General features: G+C 40.5%; 1 protein-coding gene across 2 annotated transcripts in view; it reads left to right on the top strand.

Moving 5' to 3' along the window:
• The window catches only part of MRE11 (MRE11 homolog, double strand break repair nuclease), a 62,641-nt gene that overhangs the window by 1,190 nt on the left and 42,980 nt on the right, over positions 1-18,471 (top strand). For both annotated transcript variants that reach the window (XM_040977132.1, XM_040977131.1), the window contains exons 3-8: positions 167-299; positions 11,463-11,623; positions 14,621-14,708; positions 15,440-15,581; positions 16,839-16,953; positions 18,220-18,405. In XM_040977132.1, the coding sequence (XP_040833066.1) occupies positions 167-299; positions 11,463-11,623; positions 14,621-14,708; positions 15,440-15,581; positions 16,839-16,953; positions 18,220-18,405 (825 nt within the window). The remainder of the gene's footprint in view (positions 1-166; positions 300-11,462; positions 11,624-14,620; positions 14,709-15,439; positions 15,582-16,838; positions 16,954-18,219; positions 18,406-18,471) is intronic.

An 18,471-nucleotide genomic window follows, 5' to 3' on the forward strand; every position in this document is an offset into this window, starting at 1 on the left:
TACATTTGTGTTGTATTGAGTTAGTCGTTGGGAAAATATGCGATATTAAAGATCTGAATATTTCCACTTTTCAGAGGAGAACAGTTGTTTTGCTGTCATTCTGTCTTCCACATTTAGATCTCAATTGATCTGACATCTAATGTTTTATTTTGGATTTTTTTTACAGTGATGATGAAAATACATTTAAAATCTTAGTTGCAACTGATATTCACCTTGGATTTATGGAGAAAGATGCAGTCAGAGGAAATGATACGTTTGTAACACTTGATGAAATTTTAAGACTTGCCCAAGAAAGTGAGGTCAGTTTGCTTTAATATTTGTGCAGTTTCTACTAATTGCCGTAGTGGGGAGGGTATTCTTTTCCTTTCAGAAGCTAGGGATTGTTGTAGGCTCATGACCTCTTACCATCTTTTTAAGTAACACTAAAACGTAAAAGCTGTAAGTAGCTTTTGTGTGCCTCGTGTCTTAACAAGTAGAAGCTATTTTTGTAAATATGTCTGCTAAAACCTGTAAGCATTTATGGGTTGTTTATTGAGTGCGGCTTCCTATGGAAATGTGCAGATGACTACTGTCTTAGTTTACAGCTTTCCAAGAACTAGAATGTCAACTAAGGCGAGTGTCCAGCATTCCGTGCAAGGTTGTAAGCAAGTCATGAACAGCATTTCCTGGGAGTTTTGAGGTAGACTGGATCACATTTAGATGAGGGTTTAGATGAGGTAACGTAAGCTTCATGAAGGAGGTGGCATTTCACTTGGGCTTTGGAGGATGAACAGACAGAAGGTGCACAGAGAACTAACTTCCAGGGGAAGCATCAGTGAGGGACCTGAGGCAGTGAGAGGTATCATGGCACCAGCAGGTGAATTTGGCTGGTGATGTAGAGAACACTGAGGACCAGGAATGAGGCTGTGAGCTGCATTCAAGAGGGTAAGTGCCAGATCGAGGAAGAATTGGTGGGAAAGAAGGAGTAAGAGGTTACAAAGGCCGGGTTTGTGTGCGTAGGTTAGTTGGTCTGGGGATGGGGATGCAGGAGTGACTGTGACTGAAGAGTCGGAGTGAGTGGTGCCACCAGTAATAGAAATAGGTACATAAGCAGGAGGTACTTCTCCGGTGGGAAAGTGCTGAATGCTGAGACCTGTGTAGAGGGACATTTCAGGTGGTTGAAATGTGAGTCTAGACCCCAGGACGGGAGGGTAAACATAACTGCTGGTGACTTAAGTATTCCTACCTCCAGCCTTTCCCACGTAAACCTGTTTGGTAACTCTCCTGAATGTACATGGAATGCCTCAACTACTCTTAATCTTCAGCTCTGTAAACTAAGGCTTAAATTGTTGACATATTTTGCCAAGGTGTAGTATCCATTTTGATCCAGTATAGCAGCCAAAGTGAACTCTAGAAATGGAAGATTCTTTCATTCTGCAACTTTAAAAATCTCCCAGATGGCCTTCACTTAGATCCAGAATGAGATGCAGACCTCAAGACTCAACGTGATCTGGCCCTTGCCAGGAGACAGTGCCTGTGGTTCTTTGCCTGGTGTACCGTGCTGTGTCTACACTAGCACGTTCTAATCAAGGACTTTGCTCATCTTGTTCTCTGCGTGACAACATGATCCTGATTTTGGCTGGATTCATTTTTCAGTTCTCAATTCAAATTTTAGTTTTTGAAGAGATTACTTCCAAGTATTTTTTTATCATATCACTTTTTATCTTCTATTTAAAGTGTTTTCTTTTTTTGTAACACTGTCTAAAACGAGTTATGAGTTTACTTGTTAGTTGTCTTCTGTCAGACAGTGTTTCTTCATGCTATATCCTGTTACCTAAAAAGAATTTAGAAAGTAATAGCAGAGGGACCAGTGTTGTGTAGTGGGTAATGCTGGCATTCCCAGATGTCTGCCAGTATGTGTGTGTGTGTGGCTGCTCCACTTGGAATTCAGCTCCCTGTTAGTGGTCTAGGAACAACAGTGGAAGATGTTTTAGCCCCTGTCACCCATGTGGGAGATTTGGATGAAGTTCCTGGCTCCTGTCTTCACCTTGGCCCAGCCCTGTCCGTTGTGGCCATCTGGGGAGTAAACCAGAGGACATAAGATGGATTCTCTCTCTCTTTCTCTGTGTGCGTATGTCTCTCCTCTCTCTGTAATTCTTTGAAAGTAAATAAATATTTGAAATAATAATAATAGCACAGTGGAATGTGCTCATGCATTTGTCAGCAGAGTGACTGCTGCTCTCTCCTTTTAAGATGAGTTTCTTGTTACCAAGGGCGAAGAACTTGTGGACACAGGAGCTCTGTTCCCTGCCAGATTCTTGCCAGTGCCTTCTTGCTTTGAGTGTCTAGAACACTTCTGTCTTTGCATGTTGGTTTGTTTCACTTTGGCCTGGCCCTCCCTGTGCTTGCTGCTTCCCTTCCCAATGTCCCTTCATGCTGACTGCTCTACTTGCTGTGGCCCTGTGACTATCATGTTCATGGTTTCCTTGAAATTCATACTTAGATTTCTTGTTGAAGTCTGAATTTTTCCTGACTTTATTTCTGGTTCCTGTTTGGAGTCTTTATTATATTCCCTTATTTCCAGAATCTTAATTTTTAATTTTGGAATAATATCAATCTTCTAGAAAAGCTGCAAGAACAGTACAAAGAATTCTTTGAGTCAGATTTGTCAGTGTTTTAACACATTTGCTGTAGCATCTCTCTACACACACATTTAACTGAACTGCTGGAGAGTAAGCCGCATGTGTAATCACAGGTTACTTTTCAAAATCTAAATTAATATTGGATATAAAGCTACTGTATAGTTTTACGATGTTGACAGTTATCCCAAAGATGTCTGTTACAGCTAGTTTTGAGCTAATCTGTGTGATTGACAATCCAGTCTAGGATTATGTCTCGGTTTTGTTTGTCATCGCTGTCCTTTTTTAATCCTGGTACATTTCCTCACTGTGGCTTGATCTTTTGTAACCCTGTTATTTTTGAAGATTAGCTGCTGATCATTTTGAATATGTCAGCTGTTTCCTCGTGATTAGACACAGATTCTATACAGTTGACATCAGTTTCACGAAAGGAAGTTGCCTAGAGTCGTCAATAGATTAAAAATAATTATAAAAATTCTGTCAGAACAGACAATGTAAAGTTTACCGTCTTTACCAGGGAACAGTCCATTAGTGTTAGTTGTGTTTACATTGCTCTGCAGCCAATGTTCAGAGCTCTTCAGTCTACAGAAGTAACACCTAATTAAACGCTCCTTATTTTTCCCAGTGTTTTTTTCATATGCTTGTTTTGTTCTTTTCCTTTGACTATGATCATTCTTAATATTGTTCTTTCTTGAAGGTCTAGATTAAATTCAGCATTTTACTGAAAATTCCCCTACTGCCATAGCCACAGGCATTTATGTAATTAAGAATGAAAGTGTCTTAGATAGTGTACTTGAAAGCCTGGGTATTTTAGACTATTTTTTCTTTTTTTTTTTTTTTTTATTTATTGTTGCTTACATTATATTATGTAGTACAGTTTTATAGGCGCTGGGGATCCCCCCCACCCCTCCCATACCCCTCCCCCCATGGTGGATTCCTCCACCTTGTTGCATAACCATAGTTCAAGTTCAGTTGAGATTCATTGCTTGCAAACACATGCCTAGCATAAAGTTCAGCGTCTTATTGTCCAGATAAGTTCAGTGGCCTCTTGGGGAGACCTTCTATGGTCTGAAGATAGGTCTAACAGAGTAAAGATCCAGTCAGTTAAAAGCCCCAACAAGGCCTCAGTATCATTATACAACATTATGGAATTAATTGACATAGTATTGGGTAAACAATATGTTAAAAATAATGCAAGTTCCATTCTTCGAAACATCTGGGTTGAGACAGTATCAATGACAGGTTCAAAAAATAACAAACCACCAAACAAAAAATTACAGGTTAAATCAAGGCAAACATGTGGTATCTAATCTTTTGGGATTCGCTCATTTCCCTTAGCATTATAGTTTCCAGTTGTGCCCATTTAGCCACAAAGAACTGCATTTTGTTTTTTTTAATAGCTGAGTAGTATTCCATGGAGTAGATGAACCAAAGCTTTCTTATCCAATCTTCTGCTGATGGGCATTTCGGTTGCTTCCATGTTTTCGCAATTACTGATTGTGCTGCAATGAACATAGGGATGCATGTTGGTTTGTCGTAAAACAGGTGTTTTGGATATATTCCTAGGAGTGCTATTGCTGGGTCATATGGTATGCAGATTTTGAGTTGTTTGAGTGTTCTCCAGACTGATTTCCATAAAGGCTGTACCAATTTGCAGCTCCACCAGCAGTGGAGTAGGGTTCCCTTTTCCCCGCATCCTCGCCAGCAAGCGTCGTTGGTGTTCTTGTTTATGTGGGCCAATCTTACTGGTGTTAGGTGGTACCTCATCGATGTTTTAATTTGGATTTCCCTTATTGCTAGGGAGCTGGAACATTTTTTCATATGTTTGTTTGCCATTTGGACTTGTTCCTTTGTGAAATGTTTGCCCATTTCCCGTGCCCATTTCTTGAGTGGCTTGTTTGTTTTGGTTTTTTGGTTGTTTTGAAGTTCTTTGTATATCCTGGAAATTAGCCCCCTATCGCCTATATCGTGTGCAAAGATCTTCTCCCACTCTGTGGGTTGCTTTTTTACTTTGTTGATTGTTTCCCTTGCTGTACAGAAGCTTCTTAGTTTGATGAGGTCCCATTTGTTTATTCTGTTCTCAACTGCTATTGCTTTTGGTGTCCTTCTTAGAAAGTCGGTACCTACTCCTAGGTCTTGCAGGGTATTTCCTATATTTTCTTGCAAGAGTTTGAAGGTTTCTGGATGTAGGTTTAGGTCTTTTATCCATGTAGATTGGATCTTAGTGTATGGTGATAGATGTGGGTCTATCTTTTTGTTTCTACAGGCTATCAGCCAGTTGTCCCAACAACATTTACTAAAGAGGCCTTCCCACTTGCTTAAGCTGTCATTGGTCTTTTTGTCAAAGATTAATTGGCTGTATCTGTGTGGATTCCCTTTTGGTGCTTCTATTCTATTCCATTGATCTTCCTTTCTGTCTTTGTGCCAGTACCAGGCTGTTTTGATAACCACTGCTCTATAGTATGTCCAGAGGTCCGGGATTGTGATTCCCCCTGCTAAATTCTTATTTTTCAGGATGGTTCTAGCTATTCGTGGTTTTTTGTGTTTCCAGATGAACTTTTGAATCATTGTATCCAGTTCCGTGAAGAATGTTTTGGGCAATTTGATTGGAATTGCGTTGAAAATGTATATTGCTTGTGGTAGTATAGACATTTTAATGATATTGATTTTGCCTATCCAGGAGCATGGGATGTTATTCCATCTTTTGAGGTTTTGTTCAATTTCCTTTTTAAATAGTTTGTAGTTTTCTTCGAATAGGTCTCCTACACTTTTGGTTAGATTTATTCCCAAATACTTCATACTTCTCTCTGCTATTTTGAATGGTATCCTGTTGGTTAGATCTTCTTCCATCTTGGTGTTATTTGCGTACACTATGGCTGTTGATTTTCGTTCGTTAATTTTGTACCCCGCCACTCTGCCAAACTCTCGTATAAGTTCTAGCAGTTTCTGTATCGAGTCTCCTGGTTTTTCTATGTATAGGATTATGTCATCTGCATATAGTGAAAGCTTGACTTCTTCGTTTCCTATACGTATGCCTTTGATTTCTTTTTCTTGTCTTATGGCCTCTGCAAGTACCTCTAGGACTATGTTGAATAGCAGTGGTGATAGTGGGCACCCTTGTCTTGTTCCAGATCTCAGTGGGAAGGGTTCTAGCTTTTCTCCATTCAGTATGATACTGGCGTTGGGTTTTTCATAAATTGCTTTAATTATGTTGTGGATTTTCCCATCTATGCCTACTTTGGCTAGAGTTTTTAGCATGAAGAGGTGTTGGATTTTGTCGAAAGCTTTTTCTGCATCTATTGAAACTATTATGTGGTTCTTGTTTTGCAGTTTTTGGATATGGTTTATAACATTTATGGATTTCCGAATGTTGAACCATCCCTGCATCCCAGGGATGAATCCTACTTGATCCGGATGAATGATCTGTCTGATGATTTTTTGAATTCTATTGGCTAGGATTTTGTTGAGAATTTTAGCATCAATGTTCATCAGAGAAATAGGTCTGTAGTTTTCCTTCTCTGATGGTTCTCTATCCGGTTTTGGGATTAAGGTGATGTTGGCTTCATAGAATGAGTTTGGGAGGGTTGCTTCCTCCTCTATTGTTTTGAAGAGCTTGTAGAGGATTGGGGTTAGTTCTGTTCGGAATGTTTTGTAGAATTCTGTAGTGAAGCCGTCTGGGCCTGGGCTTTTTTTCGTTGGGAGATCCTTGATGACTGTTTCAATCTCTACCTCGGTTATGGGTTTATTTAATTCTGCAGTTGCCTCCGGACTGAGTTTTGGTAAATGGTGGGAGTCCAAGAACTTTTCTATTTCTTGGTGGTCCTCAAATTTGTGGGAGTACAGTTCTTTGTAGTAATTTCTAATTATTTTCTTAATGATTGCAGTGTCTGTTGTTATGTTGCCTTTTTCATCTTTAATGCTGTTGATTCTCACTTTCTCTTGTTTTTTTTTGGTCAATCGGGCCAGTGGAGTGTCTATTTTGTTTATTTTCTCAAAAAACCAACTTTTTGATTTGTTGATTTTATGTATAGTTTTTTTGATTTCTATTTGGTTTATCTCCTCCCTTGTTTTGATGATTTCTTGTTTCCTATTGTGCGTGGGGCTCTTCTGCTGCTGTTTTTCCAGATCCTGGAGGTGTGTGGTTAGTTCCTGTATTTGGCGTCTTTCTTGGGCCTTGACATGCGCTCCGATTGCGATGAATCTACCTCGTAGCACTGCTTTGGCGGTGTCCCACAAGTTTTGGAATGTAGTATCAGAGTTTTCATTGGTTTCCATGAATTTTTTGATCTCATCTTTAATTTCTTCTCTGACCCATTGTTCGTTTAATAGCATATTGTTCAATTTCCAAGAGTGCCTATACTTCCTGGGGAGTTTTGAGTTGTTGATTTCCAGTTTCATCCCATGGTGGTCTGAGAGGGTACATGGTATGATACTAATGTTTTGGAAGTTGTTTAGATTTGCTTTATGTCCTATCATGTGGTCGATTCTGGAGAAGGTGCCATGCACCGCTGAGAAGAATGTATAGTCTGTGGCCTTAGGATAAAAAGTTCTATATATGTCTACTAAGTCCAGTTGTTCTATTGTTTGTGTGAGCTCTGTTGTTTCTTTGTTGAGTTTTTGTTTCGTAGACCGGTCCATTGTTGTTAGAGGTGTGTTGAGATCGCCTACAAGAATTGTGCGGGTGTCTATGTCTTCCCTTAAGTCTGTAAGTAATTGCTTTACGTAACTAGGTGCATTAAGATTCGGTGCATAAACATTAATGATGGTGATTGCTTCTTGATGGATCATTCCTTTCACCAGTATAAAATGGCCTTCCCTGTCTCTTTTGATGTTAGTTAGAATGAAATCTATTTCGTCTGAAATTAGGATAGCTACCCCAGCTTTTTTTTCTCGTCTATTGGCGTGAAATATCTTTTTCCATCCCTTCACTTTCAGTTTCTTTGCATCCTTTCTGGTTAGATGCGTTTCTTGTAGGCAGCAGATGGTTGGGTCTTGTTTGATGATCCATTCTATTAATCTCTGTCTTTTGATTGGTGAGTTTAGACCATTTGTGTTGAGAGTTAAAATTGAGAGGTTGCAATTTTGCCCTGCCATGTGATTGTGTTGTGTGTGTGTTGTTGCCTATGTAATTGTCTTGTTTGTGTGGCCTTTAGTTTGGAGACCTTCTTATTTGCCAACTTTGTTTGTGATTTGCCTCCTTTTTGTCCGGGACTAGCGCATTTCTAAGGAGACTTTGCAGAGCTGGTTTTGTGTAGACATATTCTTCTAGTTTTTCTTTGCTATTGAAGTATCTGATTTCGTTCTCATATACAAATGAGATCTTTGCTGGGTAGATTATTTTTGGTTGACAGTTGTTTTGTTTCAGGACTTGGAAGATCTTTGTCCATTCTCTCCTTGCTTGTAGGGTCTCTTCGGAGAAGTCAGCAGTGATTCTGATGGGTTTTCCCCTGTATGTGATCTTTTCTCTACTTCGTACTTGTCTCAGGATTCCTTCTTTGTCTTCATTGGAGTAGAACTTGAGCACCGTGTGTCTGGGTGAAGATCTCTTTGGATCATGTCTGTTGGGAGTTCTCTGTCCGTCCTGTATGCGGGGTGGATTTGTGTTCCAAGTGTTTTGGAAGTTTTCCTGTATAATTTCATCAAGCACTGCTTGCATCCCAGATTCTCTTTCTACTCCCTCGGGGAGGCCGATGATCCGAATATTCAGTTTTCTAAGGTAATCTTTCATCTCTTGCATCATTTTATTAGTTTTGCTGAGGTTTGTCTCCAGCTGTTTAATTCGCTGGACACCTTCATTTTGTGTGTCTTCTGTTTCAGAGATCCTTTCCTCTGCCGCATTTATTCTGTTGATGAGGCTTTCAATTTTATTCTCTTGGGCATCCAGTTTGGTTTTGATTTGTTGTATTTCGGTGATTATGCGGTTCTGGAGGTCTTCCAGCTTTGTGTCCACGTCTCTGAGAGATTTTAGCATTATTTTCATCAATTCCTTTGTTGGTAACACTTCCATGTCTTCATCTCGCATCGCCGATACTGATAATGGCTTTTGGCTCTTGTTTGGTGGGGTGCTGGCTCTTTCATCTGGAGCACAACTCTTTCTGGTGGTTTTTCCCATTGCGTTGGTGTATTCTGGTGGGGCAAATGGACCCGTGTGTTGAGGGGCTGTCAGGTGCTTTCCTGTAGAGATTGGAGCCTGCAGGCGTGGTGTTGCCGGGCGTGGTAATTTTCAAGGCACCGTTGGTGCGTTCTCAGGGCCCGGGGCTGTAGAGCACCACCTTGGGGGCCCAGTGGATTCCAGGCACACTCTGGGCACCTCTTCTACAGGTGTGACACCCCAGGGCGTGGAGGGATGGAGGCGCTCTCTGGGTGTGCCCCCTGTGCGGGAATCCCCCGGGCTTAGAAGGTTTTATGTGCTTTCTCCCTGCGTTCTCCGTGTCAGGGACTGCAGGGTTTTTCAGGGCCCACCTGTTGCGTCTCCCACACACGGGACTGTGGGTGAGGCACTTTCCAGGCGTGGCTCTTGTGCAGTGAATCCACCACTCGTGGTTTGTGGGTGTTCAGAGCCCCTGCTCCCGTGTGGCTCCCCCACACAGGCCCTTAGCGGAGGAGTGACCCAGGCGCCCTGTTATAATGACTTCACGGCAGGTTCTCACAGTGTCAGTGTGATGCAGGAGTTTTCAGAGCTCTCCTGGTGGGTCGCCCACGCTCAGAACTGCGGGGTGGGAGGCTAGGAGTGAGCAGTTCACCCTATGGGAGTGGTACCTGCGTGCCAGGGACACACAGCGCTACACTTCCCAAAACTGGGAGCTCTCCTGACACCTGACACCTGACACCTGTGCTGCGGAGGCGGCTGCTGCAGGCAGCGATCAGAATCCTCCTGGTGTTCTCGCGCATCCACCAGGCAGGATGTGGGGGACTCCAGATCCTCGCCAGCAGCCTCTGCGCACCGAGACGCACTGGCCCCCCTCAGCGCAGGAACATCCGAGGCGCCTTCCCTCACCACCAACACCACTGCGCGTAGTTCCCAAGGCACAGACCCAACCGTTTCAGGCTGCCTGCCCTGCCTTCTCAGAGGCTGGAACCTCAGTAGGGGGCGAGGAATGCGGAGGCTGCCACGTCAACCCCCCCCCCCCCCCCACCAAACGTCCGGCTGCTGCAGTCTGCCTCCGCCGCTGTCAAAGGCTTCCCGCCGGCGACGATCCACCCGATCTCCCTGCCTCCGAGCTGGCCGCGTCTCCCGTCAGGCCGTTTTCAAAAGTGACTCTGCAGGTCTGGAGTGGGATGTCGGTTTCTCTACCTTTGTCCTGCTCCGTTCTCGTTGTTCTTCCGAGTTGTGTGGATCTTTTTGGCTCCACACTGTCCCAGGGAGCTTCACAGACCTCTCCCTGCGGTTCCCTGCTGTTCCTCTTTGCTGCTTCTGTAGTGTTTTATCCCTATCTCGCTGAACGCTCCCTCACAGCCTTCCTCCTACGTCGGCCATCTTAAAAACTCTAGACTATTTTTTCAAAAGATCATCCTCCATCACTGAGGTTGTTCCCAGAAAGCTGCCCTACTAAATCATGTTTGTCCTTCCTAGCACAGCTGAAATGCCAGTGTTAGAGCTGGCATATGGCTCCTGATTCTTTGAGTGAAGTCCTCAGCTGAGTGAGAATTCATTGCCGAGCTATTTGTGCCTCATTTACATGTCTATTCTATTGGACACAAGAATCTGGCTTATGTTAGCCAGTTTAGATTATCCCAAAATCTGCCAAGTTCAACAAAATTAAGCTTCAACACTATAAACTGCTGCATGCTAAAATGAAAATAGTCATGAGACAGCTGAATAGTACCCTATAGCCATTTTAAGGTGTATAGCAGCCGATTCTGTGTATAAACCAAAATTGAAATGTCAGTGAAGTAGTCAGAGGATGCAGTTAAGAACTTGCATTTTTTAAGATTTTATTTTTTTTTATTATTTTTTAATTGGAAAGGCGGATATACACAGAGGAGAGACAGAGAGGAAGATCTTCTGTCCAATGATTCACTCCCCAAGTGAGCCCAACGGGCCGATACTATGCCGATCCGAAGCCAGGAGCCTCTTCCGGGTCTCCCATGCGGGTGCAGGGTCCCAAAGCTTTGGGCCGTCCTCGACTGCCTTCCCGGGCCACAGGCAGGGAGCTGGAAGGGAAGCGGGGCTGCCGGGATTAGAACCGGTGCCCATATGGGATCCCGGGGGTACAAGGCGAGGACCTTTAACCACTTGCGCCACTGCGCCGGGCCCAGAACTTGCATTTTTTAACGTATTTATTACTCAATACCATGTCAGTTAATTCCGTGATGTTGTAAACTGAAAAAAAAAAAAGAATCTGGCTTATGTTGAGATGTGAGTGTGAACAGATTTAGTGTATGGATCTTATTTTGTCCAACATTATGTCCTCAGGACCCAGTACACGGATTTGCATGGGGTCACTATTGAATGAAAACAGGAACAGCGTATTCTTTTGTCTGTAGGAGCCAGTTGTCTATAAGAGTGCTATTGAGTGAACACTTCTTATTATATTTGGAATCTCTTCCATAATAATACTAAAGTACTACATTTAAATTTGATTTGAAAATGAATATAATCTACCTTTCAGTAGCTTGAGACAGAAAATTGGTATGAAGATTTTAACATTACTTTTTTTAAAGGTGAATTAGGAACCCAAGTTGGAGTCAGATTACTTACTGGGATGGGAGGCTCTTTGAATAAGTAGTATGTAAAATTGTTCACTGTTGTAATAGCGTTTTGGAGTATTTTTCTTCTTCAACAGTGTTAAAAAATGCTGCTTGTAAGATATACTAATTTTAACATCATTTTCTGTTGATTAGGTGGATTTTATTTTGTTAGGTGGTGATCTTTTTCATGAAAATAAACCCTCAAGGAAAACATTACATACATGCCTCGAGTTACTAAGAAAATACTGTATGGGTGATCGTCCTGTACAGTTTGAAATTATCAGTGACCAGTCAGTCAACTTTGGTTTTAGTAAGTAAGTATATTTTTTGTGCTTGCGTGAATGTTTTCTTGCATATGTTTTCTGAGTAAGACAGATACACATTAATAATTAGCCATTTCTCCTTCACTATCATCTGTTTGACAGTCAATGTAGTTCTTTGAATTTTCTGTACACTGTTAATTTAGATTTCCCTGATACTGGGACGCAGTGTCTTCTCTAAATTTTTTTTTGTTGTTGTTAACTGAGAGGCAGTGACACAGAGAAAGTCATTTAGTCCTTAAGACAGCGAGCTCTCCTACCCTGGTTCACTGCCCAGAGGCCTCTAGTAGTCAGGGTTGGGTCTGGCGGAAGTTGGGAGCCAGGAAGTCAATCCAGCTCTCTCCTGTGGGTATTAGGTACTCAGTTACCTGAGCCGTTACCTGCTGCTTCCCAAGGTGTGCTTTGGAAAGCTGGAATCAGCAGCTGCAGTGTGGTATTGCACCCACACATTCTGAAGTGAAATGTGAGTACCTCAACCAGTGTCTGAAGCACTAAGCTGAATACCCGGCCCTCTTCTCAAATTCTTGCTGTATGTTTTCAGGTCCTCTTCAGTTCATATTTTTTACCAGTTGTAAAACTTGGGTTTTTTTTAGTTTCTTGGTCTTTTCCTACCTGATTGGCAGAAATTATTATTGTATGCTAGATGCTAAGCCTTTGTTAGGCATATCAAGTCAGTGGCTCATATTATTACTTTGTTTTTGAGGTCTTTGTTCACAAAAGTTTAATTTGGTGATGGAGGTGTACACTGGCATTGGGGTAGAGCAGGTTAAGCTACTATAAATGCCTACATCCCATGTTGGGGTGTCTGGAGATAGAGTCCTGGTTACACTACCACCCGGCCTCCTGTCAGTGCATGCCTTAGGAGGCAGAGATGGATGCTGGCGCAAGGTCCCTACGTGGGAGATCTCTGTGGGGTTCCTAGTTCTTGGCTTCAGCCTGGTCAAGCGCCAGCTGTGAGGGCCATTTGGGGACTGAACCAGCAGATAGAAGATCCATCTGTCTTTCTCCCCCTCACCGCCTCTCTCTTCCTCTCTTTTAAATGAATGAAAAAAGGAACTTGGAAAAAAACCATTAAAAATAATAATTGAATATTGATACAGTCAAGTACATCATTTTTTCCCCTAATATTCATGCTTGGACTTTGGGAATGCCTACTGAGTTGAAGCTCCTGGCTCCTGGCTTCAGCCTGAGCCACCAGTTGTCACTGTGGCCATTGTGGGAGTGAATCAGGTGTAAGAGCACTCTTGTCCTTCCCTCTCTCTGTACCTTTGCCTTTCACAGTAAATAATGTTTTAAAAAGGTCTTGCACTTTTAGGGATTATTATATTTATTTTGAATCCCATTTCCTAAAGATACATGCCATACATTTTTTTAAACACTGTACAGGTTACCACATTGCGTTTTATGTGTTAAAAATGTATTTGTTTATTTGGAAGGCAGAGTGGTAGAGAAAGAAAGACAGAAAAAGATTTTCACCCACAGGTTCATCTCACAAATGGCCGTAATAGCCAGGTCTGGTACAGGGCGAAGTCAGGAACCCTGAGTTCCATGTGTGTTGCAGGAACCCAAACACTTAATATTGTGCTGCTTTCCCAGGCACATTATCAGGGAGCTAGATTGGGGGCTGAGCAGGCAGAGCTTGAACTGGTACTTAGATTTAAGAAGCTGGCATCACAAGCAGCCACTTAACCTACTGTAGCACAATTCTGGCCCTGCCACGTTGCGTATATGTAGGGTGTTTTCCTTTGCTGTTCGAACTTATGTCAAGTTTTGTTCTTTCCTTTGATGACTGATACTTTATATTATAGAGTATCATCAGATATGAGAGCTAGAAGCATGGATTCTGGCATAAGATGATCTAAGTTCAGATCTGTCACTTAGTAAGATTGGATTAGTCACCAACTGCACTATGTTAGTTCCATCATTTATAAAATGGTAGAGTATCATCCCCATCTTGGAGAGTTAGTATGAAAGGATGAAGTTACTAAGAATATGTCTATGGCAGGAAATCGGCAGCAGCCGTCAGAAGTACAAATGAACAGCATACCATTTGATCCGGTAAATTCCTTCTGGATGCTTTTTTACATAGCTCTTCTCACAAGGGCAGACTGAACTAGCGTAATCACTGTAGAGTTATTTGTAAAATAAAAGAAGAATCTAATTGTCTGTAGATAAGGAATTGGTTCAGGGTGATTGCAAGTTATACAGAGGGGTACTGAGTGACAAGAAGCAGAGAAAAGTTCTTCATGCACCAAACTGATAATGGGCTAATTTAATAATGTGCTAAATTTAAATTTAAAGCACCATGCAGAAATTTATATTATACTTCTGATTGTGTAGGAAGGATGATAATGTAGTTATGTGTTAGTATAGATAGTTTACTTATCTGAGAGGAGAGAATAGGAGAACCAGGGAGAGAGAAAATCAGTCTGCCATTTGTTGGTCCATTCCCCAAAAGCCCAGATGCCTACAACAGCTGAAAATGGGCCAGGCCAAGACCAGGAGCCAGAAACTCCACCTGGGTCTCTTAGTGCAGGAACCCAAACCCATGAGCCTTCTGCTGGCTACCATACGCCTTAGCAGGATGCTGGGCTGGACATGGAGGTGAGTCTCAGTGCCAGACTCTCCACTGGGATACAGGCATCCCAATTGGCAGTTAGTCCATTGCACCAAATAAAAATCTTATACAAAAGTTTAAAAAAATTTGTAATCTTAAAGATTAATTTACCGTTAATCAAAGGTGCTGCTCTTTTATGCATTTAGTCATCATTATTGTCAGGTTTTTTTTTTAATGTAGTACTTGAAGATATTTTCAGCTTCAGTTACAATGAATTGTTCTCTATGATTTGACTTTTTGAAACTCCAGGCTCATGGCCATTTGCGATTTTAGGTCATACAGTTTGTGGTAGCGTTAATATTTTGGAACGGACTCTTGAGTGATGATAGCTTTTCTCTCTCCTAGAAACTGACATTAACTTCTTGTTTTTTAAGATTTCCATGGGTAAATTATCAAGATTGCAATCTCAACATTTCAATTCCAGTGTTCAGCATTCACGGCAATCATGATGATCCCACTGGGGTAATTGTGCTTTCATCATTTACTGGAATGTTAGAGATGTTTCGGGTTATTTGTGGAAAACATTCTTCTCCCCTCTCTCAGCAGTTGGTTGCTGAGACTGAGTCTGAGTCTGGAAGGCCCCTAATGCATTGTTTGGAATGTTGTAAAATTTAGACTAAAAATTGCTGTATATGATCTGTGTTTATTTTCTTCCTGCTGAGGTTAATAATAGTAACTGGAGTAAGAATAAGCACCTAATAATTGTATAGTGCTTAACAGTTTCAGAGTTCTTTTCTCTTATGAGATTTCACATGCAGGAAATAATTATTCCATAAACATCAGTAAGTTTGAGATTGTCTTATACCTGTTTGATTTTGGACTCAAAGACTAAATGGTCTAAATTCAGAGTGTATTTTTGTCTTATCTGGTCACTGGTATCTATAACATTGCCCAGGTTTTTAGTTGTCTGCTTAATATTACAAAGTATTCGTATTATGGATGATTTTCATTTTTTTAGTATCCAAACATCAAAACTTTTGATAAAATATTAACTGTATTTAATATGTGATTTCAGCTGTTCTGAGTGATTTGTAATGGGAAAAAAAATGACAAATATTTTTATTTTTATACTTTTGAGAAGACACTATTCTAATTTACTTTTGTAATTAGTATATAAAATATGCTTTTAACAGGTAATACAACATATAGGTCATTTTTATATATATATGTTAATATGTTAATATTTAACACAGGCAGATGCTCTGTGTGCGCTGGATATTTTAAGTTGTGCTGGATTGGTTAATCACTTTGGACGTTCGATGTCTGTGGATAAGGTAGATATTAGTCCAATTTTGCTTCAAAAAGGAACTACAAAAATTGCTCTATATGGCTTGGGTAAGTTCCGTTTAGTTTACTACCATGTCAATAATTGTTTAAACATTTGAAATTGATATTGTGGAGATGACTTTATAATCATGTGGAATGAAGTTGGAGCATAACTGATTATTCCTTACTGGAAAAAATGAAGTAAGGTTTTGGTAAAAACATTCCAGTGTTTAGTGAAGACTGATAACTGTTACTGCTTCTTTTTAATAGTAGTTTGATTTTAAAAATTCCTTTAGTACCTGTTGTTGTTTTCTATTACACTCAGTTTTAGAATCCTGGAAATTAGAATTATAGGATAAGCAAAATTGCGTTTTGATATAGATTGTGCATCCATGAACTGAAAATCTGAAATGCTCCAAAATCCAAAACTTTGTAAGTACTGATGTGACATTGTAAGCACAAAATAGAATCTCATGAAACCAAGCCATGCATAAAATTATAAAAATGTCATACAGAATTTTCTGAGACTCTGTGTGTGAGATATTTGTGAAATATGAATGAATGTTGTGTTTAGACTTATCTCTCATTCATAAAATTTCTCACTGGGTATACACAAATATTCCAAAATTGGAAAACATCCAAAATCTGAAATACCTCTGATTTTAGAGGTTTTGAATAAGGAATGCTCAGTTGGTACATAGAAGTTATTAAAAAATTGGGCCTGGCACAGTGGCGCAAGTGGTTAAGGTCCTCACCTTGCACGCCCAGGATCCCATATGGGCGCTGGTTCTAATCCCGGCAGCCCCGCTTCCCTTCCAGCTCCCTGCCTGTGGCCTGGGAAAGCAGCCGAGGACGGCCCAAAGCTTTGGGACCCTGTACCCGCGTGGGAGACCCAGAAGAGGCTCCTGGCTTCGGATCGGCATAGTATCGGCCCGTTGCGCTCACTTGGGGAGTGAATCATCGGACGGAAGATCTTCCTCTCTGTCTCTCCTCTGTGTATATCCGCCTTTCCAATGAAAAAATAATAAAAATAAATCTTTAAAAAAAAAAAAGAAGTTACTAAAAAATCAATAGTGAAAAATTATACCTACTAGGATTTTTAGTAAGAATTTGAGCATAGTTTCCTATTTTGTTTTAAAGGTCTATACATGCCTAAAATGAATTAGCAACTAACTGGCATTGTGCAAGAAACTAAATTCGTACCCACTTAATAAATGGTTCTTGAATTCAGTTATACTTCTGAACAATAAAACAAAAAACTGAAAAGTACATAATTTCTAAGTTAAATATATTCATTTTTATATTATGATGTCCCTTCCCTTTCAGGGTCTATTCCAGATGAAAGGCTCTATCGAATGTTTGTCAATAAACAAGTGACAATGTTGAGACCAAAAGAAGATGAAAACTCCTGGTTTAACTTATTTGTGATTCATCAGAACAGGTAAAAGTAGTTTTCTGGATGAGTTTGAGCCAAATACGGAGGCTCCTTCCATTTGTGTCTGAGCTCACCTGTTTCTGGAGAAGTGCTCTTTTTCCAAGGTGTTCATACGGGACCGGGCAGGTTGCTTTATGTGACTGCATTTTGAAGATTTTTTTTTAATATACATTAGTACTTGTATAAGAATGCTTATAGTATATGGATAAGATATAAAGTGAGTACCCCCAAATTTAGCAAAGAATCAGACCTTTACAGTATGTTATCCCATTCCCTTCTGTGATCCCAGTTGGTTCCCCAAGTTTCAGAGGAAGCATTATCTTCAATTTGAGTTGATTGTTCCATTGCTTTTCTTTATTGTTCTTTATTGTTTAATCATGTACATATCGATTCTTCAGTTTTGGTTTAGCTGTAGTCCCGCTGTGTTTTACAGCAGCTTTATGTTCATCATGATGTTGCTAAGTTTCGTCTACTGCGCTACCTGGGAGGCTGCTTCATATTTACTGATGTGTGCAATTATACTTCTATCAGCATAGTTGTTTTTTCTTTCCTTTGAATTTATGAACCTTGCTGATTTATACTTGGCTCCTGGTGCATATAAGTTTCCAAAATATTTTAAATATAACTTGATTGGCTTTTTCTGTTAGTAGTTTTAGGAAATTTGATCAGTTGGTTGGAGAGAGAATTGATTGAAAGGAAGAGGTCTGAAGAAGCAAGATTTCTTCTATGATCACTGCAATAAAATGTGCGGTGGCAGCAGAGAAATAGTGAAAGTGATACAAAGGGACAGACCTGGGTAGTTGGGAAGTAGGACTCCTGGGGAGATGCAGCCTGGTGACATGATTTATTACTGAACACTTTTGATGAATGTAAAAGGAACAGATGATCTTCAAAACGATGGAATCTATTTAGATTGGTGTTTCATTTTCTGTCTTCTTTTTGGTGTATAACCAGACAACTTTATAGATTTTTAGTGTTTATAGAGGTTCGGCTTTTCTGACTTGATCAGCAGAATCTCCTAACTGTAGAATTGGCTGCTTGTTTCTTTTAGAACTTCTTGTCTGTCCTGCACTTTTGTGAAGCTGTTTAGATCATTCATAGATGCTAATTACCTTTGCATTTCTGACTCCTTGCACAGTTTCTGATACATAGAAGAATGCAATAAATCTTCAGTGAATGGACAAAAATCTGTATAGACTTAACGCGTATGAAATTTTTCTGGATTGCTTTGCACTTACATTATTATTATTATTTTCTTTAATCTTGATATAGAAGTAAACATGGAAATACTAACTTCATTCCAGAACAGTTTTTGGATGACTTCATTGATCTTGTTATTTGGGGCCATGAACATGAGTGTAAAATAGCTCCAACTAAAAATGAACAGCAGCTCTTCTATGTGTCGCAGCCTGGAAGCTCGGTGGTTACTTCTCTTTCCCCAGGTGAAGCTGTAAAAAAGTGAGTAATTGTAACATTCTAAATTAATTTCTCAAAAGTTCTTGCTGTAATAATTTACTAATCATT

Source organism: Ochotona curzoniae, unplaced genomic scaffold, assembly GCF_017591425.1.
Source record: "Ochotona curzoniae isolate NIBS_2020 unplaced genomic scaffold, NIBS_Ocur_1.0 contig_2723, whole genome shotgun sequence".
Lineage (NCBI taxonomy): Eukaryota > Metazoa > Chordata > Mammalia > Lagomorpha > Ochotonidae > Ochotona > Ochotona curzoniae.